Here is a 19,147-nt window from a genome sequence, read left to right as displayed (position 1 = left end):
AAGTTGACTTGAAATTCTCTGTCCGGGTCTAAATCTTGATATTAGTATATCAATGAATTTCAACTCTGTTTGCATGTAGACATACTGGCTATGTTCGGGCAATATATCCTGTATACTGTATACCGGGGTATTTGGACATACCAACGGAATCATTTTAATACTGTAAAATAAAATATATATTTTAGTCCCCTGTAGCTCAGTTGGTAGAGCATGGCGCTTGTAATGCCAGGGTTGTGGGTTCGTTTCCCACGGGGGGCCAGTATGAAAATGTATGCACTCACTAACTGTAAGTTGCTCTGGATAAGAGCGTCTGCTAAATGACTAAAATGTAAATGTAATATTTGGGTTTTGGCCCCCCACTGTGTGCTACACCACTACCTTATAACTAGAAGTTAACTATCTAAGATTTGCCAAATATGATGGAATGAAAATCTGGTTACCGCCCAACCCTAATACTGACAAATACAAACAATTCAAAATAAGATGTAATTTCCTCTCTGTTTCTTTCCTCCTCCCTCCCTCCCTCCCTCCCTCCCTTCCTCTCCCCCCCTCCCTCCCTTCCTCTCCCCCCCCTCTTCTCCCTCTCCCCTTTTAGGCTCCTTACCGACCCCCCACCCTTTCTGGCCAACGATCCCCCCCACCAGGACCCAGTAACCCCTGTCCAGCGGGAGGAGGACCCTCCACCACCTCTACCAGTCCAGCCAGGCCGGTCAGTCCACAGCGGTCAGCGGGGAGCATCAGGCCAGCAGCCAAGCTGGAGGGAGAAGGAGGAGGGGAGCTGGAGCTGCAGCAGGGGCCCTCAGGGGCCGAGGGCCCGGGCTTCATGTTGAGGTACAGAGGCTGTGGTACCTCTGCTACAGATGCTGATGGCACCACTACGGAGCAGATGGCTCCTAGAGAGCAGGAGGAGGATGTGATCTCAGACGGCCACACACACAACGGGGTGACTCTGAGGGTGAGTGCGGCTTTTAGAGCATCTGGCTTGATGATACACACTGGTACGACTGAGTGAATGCACTGTTGCGCGCACACACACACACACACACACACACACACACACACACACACACACACACCATTAAAGCTACCTCCTATCCCACAGACAATCATCACAATAACCGTATCCCATTAAAAACACCACAGCACTCCATGTGAGTGATAAGTTGTCAGACTCATCAGAGATGAGAGTACTGGGCTCAGCTGGCAGAGATGACACAATCACCATAAGAGCTCAGTACTCCTCATGTCCATCTCATCTCCTGCCTCTCTCTCTGTGCTTCTGTGCCGTCAGTGTTGTACTTCACTAATGAAGAGGACTTCAGTAAAGATCTATACTAGACCATTCTCACAACAGGCATATTCCTGCTCTAGGGGGTTTCATATCAAAGCACAGATAAACAGATATTTCCAAGTGTGTGTGTGTGTGTAACTGTGTGTGTGAGATTCAAAGAGCCGAGCAGGCAGCCTGTGTGTTTGGTGTACTATGGCTTTCATTTAGGCCTGGGAGAGAGAAGCTTGCCTTCCCCCTGAGGGATATGAAAGCACAATGGTTTAATGATCTGTGTCTGTTCTGCTGCCACTAGTTTGGGACTGCTGCAGTACAGGGAGCTGAATACAGACAGTCAAGCAGGCAGCAGATTCTCTGGCCTGGCCAGGAGAAATATACTGGAAGTCAGTGTTTCTCAGTCCGTTCCACTGGGAGTGGGAGATCCCCAGTTGTTCCACCACTAGTTAACTAGCCCAATGCTCAAGCCCTTGACTAGTTGGGTGAAGTGAGCTAGCTAGGTCAGAAACGTGGGAACGGCAGGATGTTTCCAAGGAACACAGTTTAATTTGAGAAACCCTCTGCTACGTAGACCTAACAGGAATGTGGTCGTGGCCCCAGCAGTGCTGTCCCATCCAGTCGTAACACATGCTCTTCAGTCACGTACCCCTAAGTGCAGGAGAGGAGAGAGGCCAGCCCCATGTTGCTCTCTCCGGTTGGTCCTGGACACTGCTGTGTGGTCTGGGCTGATATGTGTAAGGCCTATTATCAACAATATGGTTTTGCTTTGGATGATTTAAACAGTCTGGGGCTGGGGTCTGGGGCTGGGTCTGGGGTATAGGGCTTGGTTTGGGTTATAGGGCTGGGGTGTAGGGCTTGGGTGTAGGGCTGGTCTGGGTTATAGGGCTGGGTTTGGGTTATAGGGCTGGGGTGTATTGCTGAGGCTGGGGTGTAGGGCCGAGGCTTTGTCATTTTGCATGGAGAACAGAGGGTTGTTTGACCTGACCGAGCACATTGTTGTTTTGTGTTGTGTAACTTGTGTTGTTGTGACTACAGCTGGAGTGAGGGGCCTCTGTCATCACAGTGGCAATGAGACCCCGCTGCCTCCTTAACAGGTCACAGATCAGAGCTACTGTAGCAGTGGTGTCACCATACCTGGAAACTAGGTCCCTCGTGCCAACAGTAGGCCCAACGTGTTTTTGTCAAGTAGCCTACAGGTAGAGTATGGCCTATTAGTTTATCTAAGACAAGGACTACAGGCCATCATCACGTCCCACGTCTACATATTTTTCATAAGTCAACATATTTACTTTGCAGCCAACCCAGTTTAAAGGTGGCGTTCTATGTAGCAACAGTCAGACGCCGTAATGTGTGTCAAGGGTCATTGGTCTGAAGTCTGTCAGGCTGGCTGGGTACAAGGTTAATTCCAAGTGTCACGTGAATTAACAAGATCTTCTTTTAATTGAGAAGTGGTCACATTCTCAGAACATTCTTGACATTCTCAGCATTTTATTTTCATTCTGTAGTTCCTTAGTGAACAGTATCAAGGTTCTTAACTTCTCTTGTTAGGTTGTTGTGTGGATGGTTGTATGGCTACAGTGCCTTGCAAAAGTATTCATCCCCCTTGGCGTTTTTCCTATTTTCTTGCATTACAACCTGTAATTTAAATAGTCCAAATTGGTGAAGTGAAATGAAAAAAACGACTTGTTTCAAGAAATTCTAAAAAATAAATAACGGAAAAGTGTATTCACCCCCTTTGCTATGAAGCCCCTAAATAAGATCTGGTGCAACCAATTACCTTAAGAAGTCACATAATTAGTTAAATAAAGTCCACCTGTGTGCAATCTAAATGTCACATGATCTGTCACATGATCTCTCTCTCTCTCTCTCTATATATATATATATATATATATATATATATACACCTGTTCTGAAAGGCCCCATAGTCTGCAACACCACTAAGCAAGGGGCACCACCATGCAAGCGGCACCATGAAGACCAAGGAGCTCTCCAAACAGGTCAGGGACAAAGTTGTGGGGAAGTACAGATCAGGGTTGGGTTATAAAAACATATCAGAAACTTTGAACATCCTACAAAGCACCATTTTAAATCCATTATAAAAAAAATTGAAAGAATATGGCACCACAACAAACCTGCCAAGAGAGGGCCGCCCACCAAAACTCACGGACCAGGCAAGGAGGGCATTAATCAGAGAGGCAACAAAGAGACCAAAGATAACCCTGAAGGAGCTGCAAAGCTCCACAGCGGAGATAGGCGTATCTGTCCATAGGACCACTTTAAGCCATACACTCCACAGAGCTGGGTTTTACGGAAGAGAGGCAAGAAAAAAGCCATCGCTTGAAGAAAAAAAGAAGCAAACACGTTTGGTGTTCGCCAAAAGGCATGTGGGAGACTCCCCAAACATATGGATGAAGGTATTCTGGTCAGATGAGACTAAAATTAAGCTTTTTGGCCATCAAGGAAAACGCTGTGTCTGGCGCAAACCCAACACCTCTCATCACCCCGAGAACACCATCCCCACAGTGAAGCATGGTGGTGGCAGCATCATGCTGTGGGGATGTTTTTCATCGGCAGGGACTGGGAAACTGGTCAGAATTGAAGGAATGATTGATGCCGCTAAATACAGGGAAATTCTTGAGGGAAACCTGTTTCAGTCTTCCAGAGATTTGAGACTGGGACGGAGGTTCACCTTCCAGCAGGACAATGACCCTAAGCATACTGCTAAAGCAACACTTCAGTGGTTTAAGGGGAAACATTTAAATATCTTGGAATGGCCTAGTCAAAGCCCAGACCTCAATCCAATTGAGAATCTGTGGTATGACTTAAAGATTGCTGTACACCAGCGGACCCATCCAACTTGAAGGAGCTGGAGCAGTTTTGCCTTGACGAATGGGAAAAAATCCCAGTGGCTAGATGTGCCAAGCTTATAGAGACATACCCCAAGAGACTTGCAGCTGTAAAAGTGGTAGGCATGTTGTGTAAATCAAATGATACAAACCTCCAAAAAAAGCAGAATAGGTGAAAATGCCAAGGGGGGTGAAATACTTTCGCAAGCCACTGTATGTGGATGATTGTATGGCTATGTGCATCGTTGCCAGGTGTCACCCTACACTGAGTGTACAAAACATTAGGAACACCTTCCTAATATTGAGTTGCCCTCCCCCACCCTTAATTCGTTGGGGGCATAGACTGTACAAGGTGTCGAAAGTGTTCCACAGGGATGCTGGCCCATGTTGACTCCAATGCTTCCCACAGTTGTCAAGTTGGCTGGATGTACTTTGGGTGGTGGACTATTCTTAATACACATGGGAAACTGTTGAGCGTGGGAAAACCCAGCAGTGTTGCAGTTCTTGAAACACTCAAACCAATGCGCCTGGCACCAATTACTATACCCCGTTCAAGGGCACTTTAAATCTTGTGTCTTGCCCATTCACAGTCTGAATGGCACACATACACAATCCATGTCTCAATTGTCTCTAGGGTTATAAGTTGGCGACTCCAAGACCAGTCATAATAAAAGGAACTGGTCTCACTAGAAAGAGTGACTTTGGTCAGAAAGAGTCACTTTCCCCATTTAAACAGTCATCTTCTAGAACTGTGATGAAGACATTCTAACACTAGCCCAATGATAGAGAAAGGAACAAGTATGACAGGGTCATTCTAGAAAGAGTGATTTTCCCTATCAACAAGATCATGATGATGGCATTATAACACTAGAAGATACGGTCTAGTTAAATTCACATATTTTAACATACAGGAAATATGTGGTAGTTACAACCAAGTCTCTCTCTCTTCACCTCCCATCTCTCTTTCAGTCAGCATCACACACCATAAGGAAGACTGTCAATCGCACTGTCTTTATAATCTCAGCTGGAGTGAGATGATAAAAATACTCAGAAATATTTAATTTAATCTCTGCACTTCAGCAGCTCTCTGTCTCCAACCAATCCTCCCTCCTCTCCTCCCTCTATCCTCCAATCTTATCACATATTAAAGATGAAACAGCAGAGCGTTCCAAGCCCCAGCATGTGGTTAAACATCTGATCTTGGAGAAATGTTTATTCTATTCTACTGAGCCATTTACTTTATGTTCCTATTCTTATCTTTTATTAAGGGTTCAAACCCTATTGTATTTGTTGGCGTTCATTATTATTATTATACCACTTCTTGCGAGGAAAGTTATCATCTCACAGGAATTTGCATGTCAAGGCCGAAGAGGGTGCAACTTGACATGATGGTAAAGGCCTATAGTCCACACCCTCTCATGCAATGCAATGCCAATTGGCCACAAGGTTGCGCTGTAACAGGCGATTGAAATGGCAAACTTTTAAAGGTCACGCCCCTCACCCCATATGACCTAGAGTCCTGAAATTCAGTGCATAGGTCCCTCTTCTCACAAGGAACAAAATTGCCCCAAGGACCCATAAGGTCCGCCATGATGGATTTTCCGCCATTTAGAATTTTGTAAAAACACTTAAATGACATCTCCTCCGGAACCACTGGGCCGATCTGGATGAACCTTGATATATGGCATCTATGGACCAAGGTCTCAACGCAATATTTTGCAGACTAATATGTCAAACAACATGGCCACTACTGACCAATAAACATTCATGTGGGTGTGGTCTGGCACATTAACGCTAATAAATCAGACACGGATATTCGTATCGTTTCCAAACACGGTCAAGACTCAACATATGTAAGCACATTCAGATCGGCCACACAGTGGCGCTATATATCTTGATCTGTTTGACTCAGTGATGAAATTTGGCACACATGCTAAGGGATATTAGCCTAGCTAAAGTATTGTTCAGTTTGACCGCATGGGGGCGCTGTTGAACAGGAAAAAACACTCATGCAAGCTCATTGGCTTATTGTGGCCATATTGTTTGAGCTAAGCTCTTATAAAATGTGTGTTTTGAAGATGTGCATCCATAGACGCTATATACCAAATTTGGTACCGATCGGTCTAGCGGTTCTGGAAAATACGTTTTTAAAGTAGTCAACATAAAAAAATTGTCAAATGCATCCAAAGCAGTTGTGATATTTGCAGAGTTTGGTAAGGAGCTTATCTTAGGGTGACGTGTCAAATTTGTCCTGATGGTGCTATGGGGTGTGTGTGTGTGTTTCACTATGTGCATTTATGTATGTGTGTGAAATGTTTCATTGTGAAACACTATTACATTTACATTTGAGTCATTTAGCAGATGCTCTTATCCAGAGCGACTTACAGGAGCAATTAAGGTTAAGTGCCTTATGGGCACATCGACAGATTTTTCACCTAGTCGGCTCGGGGATTAGAACCAGCAACCTTTCGGTTACTGGCACAACGCTCTTACCCACTGAGCTACCTGCCGCCCCCACTATCAATACACCTCTTCAGGTACTACTAACACTTTTGCCATCTTATAACAACTACTCAGTGAATAACAGTACCTAGCTTGAACCCCAGCACCGCTGCTTGCAGCTTTAATTATTTCTTATTGTTGTTGCATTGCCGAGAAGGAACCTGCAAGTAAGCATTTCCCGGCATGTTTTTTGTTTCATTGTGAGCGATACCAGCCTGTTCCGCTCCACACCACTATCAACCACATCCTCCTGACTGACATGTTCATTAGACAGCCTGTTCCGCTCCACACCACTATCAACCACATCCTCCTGACTGACATGTTCATTGGAATCGCCCCAGTGGCATTAAACCTGCTGATCCAAATATATTTTCACCATAATTACAACACACACACACAGGAAAACCTTGATGAGCATGTTTTGTAATGTTTCTAATACAATAAATGTATTACAATTAAGAAATTATGTGGTATATTGCTAAATTGTATTGAAAAAAAATGGTGACCTGAGTCTTTTAACCAAAATATCACATATGAGACAAATGTTCAGCTGCCCCTTTAAGGGCGGGGTGCAATAAGGACACTCCAGCTGCCTGCTCTTCAGTGACAGTGAGTTTCTGACTAGTGGCCGACGTCTTCGCTGAAGCAAACTCAAACATTGGAAAACAACCTATCTTGTGAACAAAACAATGTGAATAGCCAAGGACAAAGTCTCACTTTAGTAGACTTCAGAGTAAATTAGAACAACTTTTATGCGCAGCACTTGTAAATATAATAAATACATCTTCAGCACCAATCACAGCTCCCCAGCCAGGCAGTGTGCTGCTCGTCACTGGATATATATTATAGATGGATATATATTTATTATATTCCTAGTTCTTTGTGTGATTTAGCTACCAGCTATGAAACAAAATGACAAACACTTTATTCACAAATGCGGGCGGGCGCTGTGTTTAAATGTATGCATCTTTGTCCCTACACCACCTATGTTATTATCTAGAACATGATTGTGTCTGACTGTCTGTCCTAGGAGCCCTCTCTTGAACCCACCGTTGCTTTGCTATTATGCCACAAGGTCCAGGCTCACGTGGCTAAGGTGAGAAGGAGCAGTTGGTGAGAGAGGGAGCAGTTGGTGTAGGCTACAGTAGATGAAGGCTGTTTACTTAGTAAGACCTGTCGGTCGCCTGGCTCCTGGTCCTATTGAAAGCCTGAAAGCTGATCGGTGCTCCGAGGCCTGCTTTTCACCATGTGTAACCCTCCACCCTGATACCTGAGAGGAGCTGAAGGGCCGCCTCACCCCAATCTCCAGGGGCCCTAGTCCCAACACACCTCCTCACACCACAGACCTGCTCCTGAATCTTTTGAGGAGGCTGGGGTCAGTGTGTGTCTGTTTTGGTGTGGGGTGAGGTTAGGGTTTCAAGGACACACACAATCTCCTCTCTGTTGGCTGAGTGAGTTCTGTGTCACTATAAGGGAACTCTAGCCACACACACTGAGGGAGCTCTTCTCTTCTCTTAACTTATTTTATTTGACTCTGCTGGCTGGCTGAAGAGCCTGAAAACAGGATTAGGTTTAACCAGGAGCAGTTCTGGTGGCTGGCTGAAGAGCCTGAAAACAGGATTAGGTTTAACCAGGAGCAGTTCTGGTGGCTGGCTGAAGAGCCTGAAAACAGGATTAGGTTTAACCAGGAACAGTTCTGGTGGCTGGCTGAAGAGCCTGAAAACAGGATTAGGTTTAACCAGGAGCAGTTCTGCTGGCTGGCTGAAGAGCCTGAAAATAGGATTAGGTTTAACCAGGAACAGTTCTGGTGGCTGGCTGAAGAGCCTGAAAACAGGATTAGGTTTAACCAGGAACAGTTCTGGTGGCTGGCTGAAGAGCCTGAAAACAGGATTAGGTTTAACCAGGAACAGTTCTGGTGGCTGGCTGAAGAGCCTGAAAACAGCATTAGGTTTAACCAGGAACAGTTCTGCTGGCTGGCTGAAGAGCCTGAAAACAGCATTAGGTTTAACCAGGAACATTTCCTATTTTCCTAAAAATAAATCCTCCTCCTGTGCCCCTTTTCTGTTTCCCGTGGCGAGGATTTAACACCGCTCCGCTGCCTGTCTTAGGGTCCTATAAAATCAGCCGACGGAATCCAGACATTAAAACGGAATTCAACAATATTCAAAAATGTATTGAACTTAGTAGGAAATCAACTAAATGTATGGAACTTATTAGAAAATGCATTAATTAGCCCAAGATTATCATAAGAGATTAATGATTCGTATTTCCTGCAACTTTCTGAAATGGTACAGGAATTCCCCTTGTGTGTGCGTGTGCACGCATCTCCACTTTGTGTAGCCGTTAGCGATGATGCTAATGATAACCGTCTTCTGGTAGAGATTGAAAGGCTTTCCCAAAAACCTTCTCAATTAAAGGTTAACTTCAAAGTAGCCTATGCTTACCTGGCAGAATGATATCATGATTATTTGCGTCAATCCAGTGGCCATTTGTTTAGCAAACTCTGAAATCACATGAGTGCTACAGAAACATTGTTAACCAAACAACGGTCTCTGGCTGGTGTGGACTTGAATTAAAGGGTAACTACTATATTTTATTTTTCCCAGACATCAAAAGTACTCTTCTGATGTGGTTTAAGCATTGTTGTGGACTTAAAACAGCCATTGTTGTTTGAGAGTGAATTTGGTAAAACACAATGGTATCAAGCAAAAGAAACAACTGCTTTTATAGGGTTGATCCGAGCGTTCTGATCAAGCACCCAAGCTAACTGGCTTAAGTTGGCTAGCTTGCTAGCTACTTCCAGACACAAATGAGAGAACACCTCACTCTGACCATTTTACTCGCCCTAGCAAATTCTAATTGTATTTGTCACATACACGTGTTTAGCAGATGTTATAGCGGGTGTAGCGAAATGCTTGTGCTTCTAGCTCCGACAGTGTAGTCAAATCTAACAAGTACTATCTAACAATTTCACAACATATACCCAACACACACAAAACTAGTAAGGAATGGAATTTAAGAATATATACATATATGGACAAGCAATGACCATTTTACTCGCCCTAGCAGAGCTGGTTAGGCTGTTTTCATGTTATCCAGAGCATTGGTGACTGTAACTGTGCTGCTGGCAACAATTGAATTATGCTTGTTTTTGCAGACTTTTACTGACACCGGCCATATTCAACGGGTGTTGAGCGTTCGTAAATCCATCAGTTATTCTGCGCTCTGGCACACTCAGAAGAGAGTGTTCTGAAATCGGAGTAGATAGCCAGAATTAACAATGTCCATTGAGAACTCACAACGACTATACCACTTAGCTAAGAATGACATGAATAATCAAATCAATAAACGTTAGGTAGTTAGTTAGATAACATATAGTTATTATACTGCCTGGCAAGTTTGATGTATTAGCAGCCAACTAACGTTAAGACGGTAACTAGCTAACATACCGGTACATACTGTAATGCTATAGGTTCGTAAGGATAGCGTAGCTAACAAATTGTCAGCCAACATAACGTGTAACGTAATTTATTTGAAAAGTCATTACTTTATTACATTGCTCAACATTTTGTTAACATTCGTCATAATTAATAAAAGCAATTAATTTGTATCCGCTCTCTTCGGACTTCGGCTGCGTATTTTCCACAATTTTCTTTAAATCTGAAAACGTTGTCAAGCCATACCCATTTTCTGAAGAATTGCATTATGGGCCCTAAAAGCACGGAAATAGTGTCCACTGCTTGTATACTTCATATTTTTGCGAATTTAGTACGACATCCGGGAACGTTTGGCATACTAACTATATCCATACTATGACCAATAAGCATTCTACATACTCAATTTACATCACAAATAGTAGGGTTAGTGCGGTTAGTATGAGTATTCGAACACAGCTCTTGTTTTGGGTTGATATCTTGTGTGTCCCTGTGTTCACCATGTGAATCAGACAGTGTGATGCAATGGGCAGGGCCTGCTGGGTTGATATGGGGTAAACTTCCCCTTTAACAAGAAGGGAGGAAATACCAGTGAAACAAATGTAACTAGCCAAGAAACACGAGGACGAAGTCTCACTTTAGTAGACTTTCAAGTAAATTAGTCCAACTTTTATGCTTGTGCCCATTGCTTCTAAAAACAAATCTTTCAGCGCTCACAGCCCCCCAGACAGGCAGTGTTGCTGCGCGAGGTGGGATAGCTATAACGTTAGGATTCAGATGTATTTTTGCATTACCAGATATGAAACAAAATGGCAAAAATACTTTGCAAACAGCTACTGCAGCATTTATTTAGCTATAAATCACAACTCTCATTTGTGCCCGTACTTGACTATTTTTTATTAAATGCTCACACTGTACAGCCCGGAGTTTCACCACACGCCAAACTGGCTGGTGAATTAGACATTCTTACCCACCAATGTCAAAATCTACCCGCGTTTGGCAGGTGGCGGGTGTTAATTTTAGGCCCCGTTACGGTGCTTGGTTGGGTTACTGTGTACAAGGTTCAGCCAGCAGTGCACTTCTTTGCTTCACTTCCTCAACAAGGAGTCCTCTAATGCAGGGTAGGAGTCAGGGACGGCCCCTCTCCCTCTGTCTTCGCTCTCTTTCTCCAATCTCCTGCATGTGATCATGTTGTTGACGCTGAGAGAAGGTTCCACCCCAGAACACCCTGACACTTAGATGTCCATCTGCTCTCCGCCTCAAATGGATCACACTTTCACTTCTCCAGCTGTGTGGAAAGAACTAACAAGAATGTGCCAAGTGTTGTTCTGTCTGTGTTTTTTCTAGATGGCTGGTGATTTCTGCCTGGTTTTGGTTAGTGTTTGAGCTGACGTTATCTAGCTTGAGTTGTGCGTTATTGTTCTTTAGCAGAGCTCTTCTCTGAGCAGACGCGTGTCAGTTGAATTAAGACTGATGTAGCCTATTCAGTGGTTTTCCCACTCGCTCCAACTACACGCATATCTCTCCCCGTCTGTTGCAGTCATTCTGACTGCCTCTCTCGCGCCGCGCCGTCTCTCTGCCGATGTGCCCTTGAGCAAGGCACTTAACCCTAATTGGTCCTGTGAGTCTCTCTGGATAAGAGCGTCTGCTAAATGACTAAAATGTCAATGTAAGTAGAGAAGAAACAAGTGCACTAATGCAATAGTGAGTGTCCGGCACAAGGGCACAATGGTTGGGCACGTTCACTTCACTAGAAAAGGACACTACACTTCCTCATATTCTCCTATCTGGGAAAATCATCAGTTTCCGTCCTGCAACAGTCTCTCTCCCCTCGCTCCCAACACGCCAGGCTCTTATCAGATAAATGCTGGTGTGTTGTTGGTTTACCTCGCGGCACCCACCCTTGGAGAGGAAAAGGCCAGGACACAGTCAGAACGTGATGTTCAGATAAGCCTCTTTAGCGTTGGTTCAGTTGGCCTTTCTCTTTCCATTTGATAACGTAACTCAATACTGAACCTTGGCAATAAAAGGATTAAGGACAAAGCCTTGGGGTTTATTTCTCTACCAGCGTCACCCACCCCCTTCACCGTCACCCACTCCTTTTACCAGACCACACTGGGCTGTGTGGAGACAGAGTGGAGACCTTGGTGTGTACTCTGAGCTTTCATAGTGTTTTCAGAGACATATTTGTGTGTGTGTGTGTGTGTGTGTGTAGAGTGCGTGTTTAATGTGAACTGTCGTGAACATAAACATTCAATATTGTTAAAGGAATACTTCGGGATTTTGGCCCTTTATGTACTTCCTGTGGATAAAAAATGTTGGTCTCTGTGTCCAGTATGAAGGAAGTTAGCGGTAGTTTCGTGAGCCAATGCTAATAGCATGCTAGCAGATACCCATAGACTTCTAGTCATTACGCTGACACTAGTTAGCAATTGCTCTAGCGCTAGTTAGCAACTTCCTTCAAACTGCACGTAGAGGCATAAACATGGGGGGTTGTGTGTGTTTCTAATGAAAAGAGGAGCAGTGCACCATAAAAGTGATGGATTGTTCAATCTCTCCCATGTGACTCTCACACACACAGGCAGCTGGGGTTTCGGGCCAAAGAGGGGAAGCAGTGTTAGAATGTAACTTCTGTCTATTTTCCTCATGGTGAGTTTACTCCTCTGGCTCCAGACACGGCTGCTGCTGCTGGACAGAATAGTCTGCGTCTGAAATGGCCCCCTATTACCTATACACTTCACTTCTGACCAGGCCCCACTGTATAGGGAATAGGGTGCTGAAATGGCCCCCTATTACCTATACACTTCTTCTGACCAGGCCCCACTGTATAGGGAATAGGGTGCTGAAATGGCCCCCTATTACCTATACACTTCTTCTGACCAGGCCCCACTGTATAGGGAATAGGGTGCTGAAATGGCCCCCTATTACCTATACACTTCTTCTGACCAGGCCCCACTGTATAGGGAATAGGGTGCTGAAATGGCCCCCTATTACCTATATACTTCACTTCTGACCAGGCCCCACTGTATAGGGAATAGGGTGCTGAAATGGCCCCCTATTACCTATATACTTCTTCTGACCAGGCCCAACTGTATAGGGAATAGGGTGCTGAAATGGCCCCCTATTACCTATATACTTCTTCTGACCAGGCCCAACTGTATAGGGAATAGGGTGCTGAAATGGCCCCCTATTACCTATATACTTCACTTCTGACCAGGCCCCACTGTATAGGGAATAGGGTGCCAATATATCTGCAGCTCAACACTACAATCTAGCTGCCAAATGATGATAATCAAAAGTCATTAGATTTGTTTACAGTGCACTATTGATTGCCAGTTAGGCTAAGCACATTGGAATGATGATGCATTTAACAAAAGGGATAGGTTCAATGTAAGCTAAGGGTAGGCACAGGATCCAGTGGTTCAACCCCACTTTACCCTCAACCTTGCTGGGATCAGGACCGAGGATTGGAAAGAGAGCTGGAGAAAAGGACATGGATGGCTGCGGTACACAGATTGTGTGGGTTTGGCATATGGGTAGACCTAACCTTGGCTATTATGGTGGCACTCCTGCTAATCTCCCTCTCTGTGACAGGCAGCAGGCCCATGCTCATCACAGGATACAGCTCCTAGGGATTTGTCTGTGTGTGTGTACATGCGTGTCACTGTCAGAGGTAGAGCGTGTGTCTCTGTGTGTCTCTGTGTGTCTCTGTGTGTCTCTGTGTGTGTCTGTGTGTCTCTGTGTGTGTCTGTGTGTGTTTGTGATATAAAAGCTGTAGCTGTATCTAATCTTATTAGGATTCCTTATACTGTAATGAAGTTCTGAATTTACAGGCCTCTCATGCTGATGATATTAAACCACAGAGTCTACAGTATTACAGCTGATGGTATTAAACCACAGTCTACAGTATTACAGCTGATGATATTAAACCACAGTCTACAGTATTACAGCTGATGGTATTAAACCACAGTCTACAGTATTACAGCTGATGATATTAAACCACAGTCTACAGTATTACAGCTGATGGTATTAAACCACAGTCTACAGTATTACAGCTGATGATATTAAACCACAGAGTCTACAGTATTACAGCTGATGGTATTAAACCACAGTCTACAGTATTACAGCTGATGGTATTAAACCACAGAGTCTACAGTATTACAGCTGATGGTATTAAACCACAGAGTCTACAGTATTACAGCTGATGATATTAAACCACAGTCTACAGTATTACAGCTGATGGTATTAAACCACAGTCTACAGTATTACAGCTGATGATATTAAACCACAGTCTACAGTATTACAGCTGATGATATTAAACCACAGAGTCTACAGTATTACAGCTGATGGTATTAAACCACAGTCTACAGTATTACAGCTGATGGTATTAAACCACAGTCTACAGTATTACAGCTGATGATATTAAACCACAGTCTACAGTATTACAGCTGATGATATTAAACCACAGTCTACAGTATTACAGCTGATGATATTAAACCATATTCTACAGTATTACAGCTGATGATATTAAACCACAGAGTCTACAGTATTACAGCTGATGATATTAAACCACAGTCTACAGTATTACAGCTGATGATATTAAACCACAGTCTACAGTATTACAGCTGATGATATTAAACCACAGAGTCTACAGTATTACAGCTGATGATATTAAACCACAGTCTACAGTATTACAGCTGATGATATTAAACCACAGTCTACAGTATTACAGCTGATGATATTAAACCACAGTCTACAGTATTACAGCTGATGATATTAAACCACAGTCTACAGTATTACAGCTGATGGTATTAAACCACAGAGTCTACAGTATTACAGCTGATGGTATTAAACCACAGTCTACAGTATTACAGCTGATGATATTAAACCACAGTCTACAGTATTACAGCTGATGATATTAAACCACAGTCTACAGTATTACAGCTGATGATATTAAACCACAGTCTACAGTATTACAGCTGATGATATTAAACCACAGTCTACAGTATTACAGCTGATGATATTAAACCACAGAGTCTACAGTATTACAGCTGATGATATTAAACCACAGTCTACAGTATTACAGCTGATGATATTAAACCACAGAGTCTACAGTATTACAGCTGATGGTATTAAACCACAGAGTCTACAGTATTACAGCTGATGGTATTAAACCACAGTCTACAGTATTACAGCTGATGATATTAAACCAGTCTACAGTATTACAGCTGATGATATTAAACCAGTCTACAGTATTACAGCTGATGATATTAAACCACAGAGTCTACAGTATTACAGCTGATGATATTAAACCAGTCTACAGTATTACAGCTGATGATATTAAACCAGTCTACAGTATTACAGCTGATGATATTAAACCAGTCTACAGTATTACAGCTGATGATATTAAACCATAGTCTACAGTATTACAGCTGATGATATTAAACCACAGTCTACAGTATTACAGCTGATGATATTAAACCAGTCTACAGTACTACAGCTGATGATATTAAACCACAGTCTACAGTATTACAGCTGATGATATTAAACCATAGTCTACAGTATTACAGCTGATGATATTAAACCACAGTCTACAGTATTACAGCTGATGATATTAAACCACAGTCTACAGTATTACAGCTGATGATATTAAACCACAGTCTACAGTATTACAGCTGATGATATTAAACCACAGTCTACAGTATTACAGCTGATGATATTAAACCATAGTCTACAGTATTACAGCTGATGATATTAAACCACAGTCTACAGTATTACAGCTGATGATATTAAACCATAGTCTACAGTATTACAGCTGATGATATTAAACCATAGTCTACAGTATTACAGCTGATGATATTAAACCACAGTCTACAGTATTACAGCTGATGATATTAAACCATAGTCTACAGTATTACAGCTGATGATATTAAACCATAGTCTACAGTATTACAGCTGATGATATTAAACCATAGTCTACAGTATTACAGCTGATGATATTAAACCATAGTCTACAGTATTACAGCTGATGATATTAAACCATAGTCTACAGTATTACAGCTGATGATATTAAACCACATAGTCTACAGTATTACAGCTGATGATATTAAACCATAGTCTACAGTATTACAGCTGATGATATTAAACCACAGTCTACAGTATTACAGCTGATGATATTAAACCATAGTCTACAGTATTACAGCTGATGATATTAAACCATAGTCTACAGTATTACAGCTGATGATATTAAACCACAGTCTACAGTATTACAGCTGATGATATTAAACCACAGTCTACAGTATTACAGCTGATGATATTAAACCATAGTCTACAGTATTACAGCTGATGATATTAAACCATAGTCTACAGTATTACAGCTGATGATATTAAACCACAGTCTACAGTATTACAGCTGATGATATTAAACCACAGTCTACAGTATTACAGCTGATGATATTAAACCACAGTCTACAGTATTACAGCTGATGATATTAAACCACAGTCTACAGTATTACAGCTGATGGTATTAAACCACAGTCTACAGTATTACAGCTGATGATATTAAACCACAGTCTACAGTATTACAGCTGATGATATTAAACCACAGTCTACAGTATTACAGCTGATGATATTAAACCACAGTCTACAGTATTACAGCTGATGGTATTAAACCACATAGTCTACAGTATTACAGCTGATGATATTAAACCACAGTCTACAGTATTACAGCTGATGATATTAAACCACAGTCTACAGTATTACAGCTGATGATATTAAACCACAGTCTACAGTATTACAGCTGATGATATTAAACCACAGTCTACAGTATTACAGCTGATGATATTAAACCACAGAGTCTACAGTATTACAGCTGATGATATTAAACCACAGAGTCTACAGTATTACAGCTGATGATATTAAACCACAGTCTACAGTATTACAGCTGATGATATTAAACCACAGTCTACAGTATTACAGCTGATGATATTAAACCACAGTCTACAGTATTACAGCTGATGATATTAAACCACAGTCTACAGTATTACAGCTGATGATATTAAACCACAGTCTACAGTATTACAGCTGATGATATTAAACCACAGTCTACAGTATTACAGCTGATGATATTAAACCACATAGTCTACAGTATTACAGCTGATGATATTAAACCACAGTCTACAGTATTACAGCTGATGATATTAAACCACAGTCTACAGTATTACAGCTGATGATATTAAACCACAGTCTACAGTATTACAGCTGATGATATTAAACCACATAGTCTACAGTATCCTGACATACAGCAGTTTGCTTCATATCACTGTATGATTTGATAACCCATAGAAAGACAAACTGCTGTCATAAGAATCTGGAGTCATTTAATGGACGATGTGACAGACATCCTCTCCTTGTTCCCTTAATTTTGATTGACCGAGAGTAGCCCCAACTTGACCTGTAGTGACACAGGATGGTGTGTTTTTTTGTGTTCAGTGTTTCCCCTATATGCATTTAGTGGCAATAAAAAAATAAAATAAAGTACATAATTAAAATGTTTTCAGTGTAACCTTAAACGACTGAAACAAGATATAAATATGTATAAAATATAATGAGGTAATTTTTCAGAACTAACAATCACCAAAATAAAAAATAGACAGTCAGGAAGAATGTAGAATTCCAGAAATGTCAAGGCTTTGGGCCACCGTTGATTTAGTTCTAATGTTTGAGCCACTCTGATAGCATAAGAACAAGGCATAAGCCATGGCAAAATGTGTAGAATTGCAGGAAACTAGCTTTAAAACTGTACAATGTTATCTCTGCCCCATGGCAAAATCTGTACAATTCCAGGAAATGAGCTTTGAAACAGCAAAATTGTTTCTGCAGCCAAGAGGAGGGCCTCTAAAACCATGCCAATGGCCATGCCCACTACCCATCCCCACCCCTCGCTAACTTTGCCACCTCTGCTGAAAACTTCTAGGGGAAACACTGGTGCTATTATACACTGAACAAAAATATAAATGCAACATGAAAAGTGTTGGTCCCATGTTTCATGAGCTGAAATAAAGGATCCCAGACATTTTCCATAAGCACAAAAAGCTAATTTCTCTCAAATGTTGTGCTCAAATTTGTTTACATCCCTGTTAGTGAGCATTTCTCCTTTGCCAAGATAATCCATCCACCTGACAGGTGTGGCATATCAAGAAGCTGATTAAACAGCATGATCATTACACAGGTGCACCATGTGCTGGGGACAATAAAATGACACTAACATGTGCAGCTTTGTCACACAACACAATACCACAGATGTCTCAAGTTTTGAGGGAGCGTGCAATTGGCATGCTGACTGCAGAAATGTCCACCAGAGCTGTTGCCAGAGACTTTAATGTTAATTTCTCTACCATAAGCGGTCTCCAGCGTCATTTTTTTAGATTTTGGCAGTGCGTCCAACCGGCCTCAAAACCGCAGACCACCAGTATGGTGTCCTGTGGGTAAGCAGATTCCTGTGAACAGAGTGCCCCATGGTGGCGGTGGGGTTATGGTATGAGCAGGCATAAGTTACGGACAACGAACACAATTGCATTTTATCGATGGAAATGTGAATGCACAGAGATTGCGAGGCAGAGTTCATGCGTGACCCCAAACCGTCAGTTGCTGGCACTGACCCACAAGCCTGCCCCAAAAATATCACCCTATCAGCTGGGTTGAAAACCACCTGCTCGTGTGTGTGTTGGCTCTTGGGCGAGGCAGAGGGATGCATGGGTAATCTCTTCTGTGGAGGTGTAGCCTACGTGTGTGTTCACCCATGGTTACTTCTGTGTGGGTGAATGATTTTTACAGCAAAGGTCAGTGTGTGTGTGTGTGTGCATGCATGAGTGATTTTTAGTGTGTGCGGCAGTGTGCTGTGTGTGAGTATCTGTTTGAGGTATGTGATGAACCGGTCTTGAGGAAGGCTTGGTTCAGGTCAGGCTTGGTTCAGGTCCGGCTTGGTTCATGAATAGAGGCTTTCTGCTCTCCTCCTCTCCTGTGTTTCAACTGAACTGGACGAGCATGTTTTCTGAATAGATAACTGATAGCTCTCTCAG

The 19,147-nt window shown here is 42.6% G+C and overlaps 1 protein-coding gene across 1 annotated transcript in view; it reads left to right on the top strand.

The window, feature by feature from the left end:
• The first annotated feature begins 638 nt into the window (after positions 1-638).
• Positions 639-19,147, top strand: part of LOC121555028 (adiponectin receptor protein 2-like) — a 51,817-nt gene continuing 33,308 nt past the window's right edge. Inside the window, exon 1 of the mRNA XM_045217693.1 lies at positions 639-955. Coding sequence (XP_045073628.1) covers positions 824-955 — 132 coding nt within the window. The 5' untranslated portion in view covers positions 639-823. The remainder of the gene's footprint in view (positions 956-19,147) is intronic.

The sequence above is a fragment of the Coregonus clupeaformis genome, unplaced genomic scaffold, assembly GCF_020615455.1.
Source record: "Coregonus clupeaformis isolate EN_2021a unplaced genomic scaffold, ASM2061545v1 scaf1181, whole genome shotgun sequence".
Taxonomy (NCBI): Eukaryota; Metazoa; Chordata; class Actinopteri; order Salmoniformes; family Salmonidae; genus Coregonus; species Coregonus clupeaformis.
The sequence above is the reverse complement of the archived record's forward strand: the minus strand, read 5'-3'. Positions and strand labels throughout refer to the sequence as shown.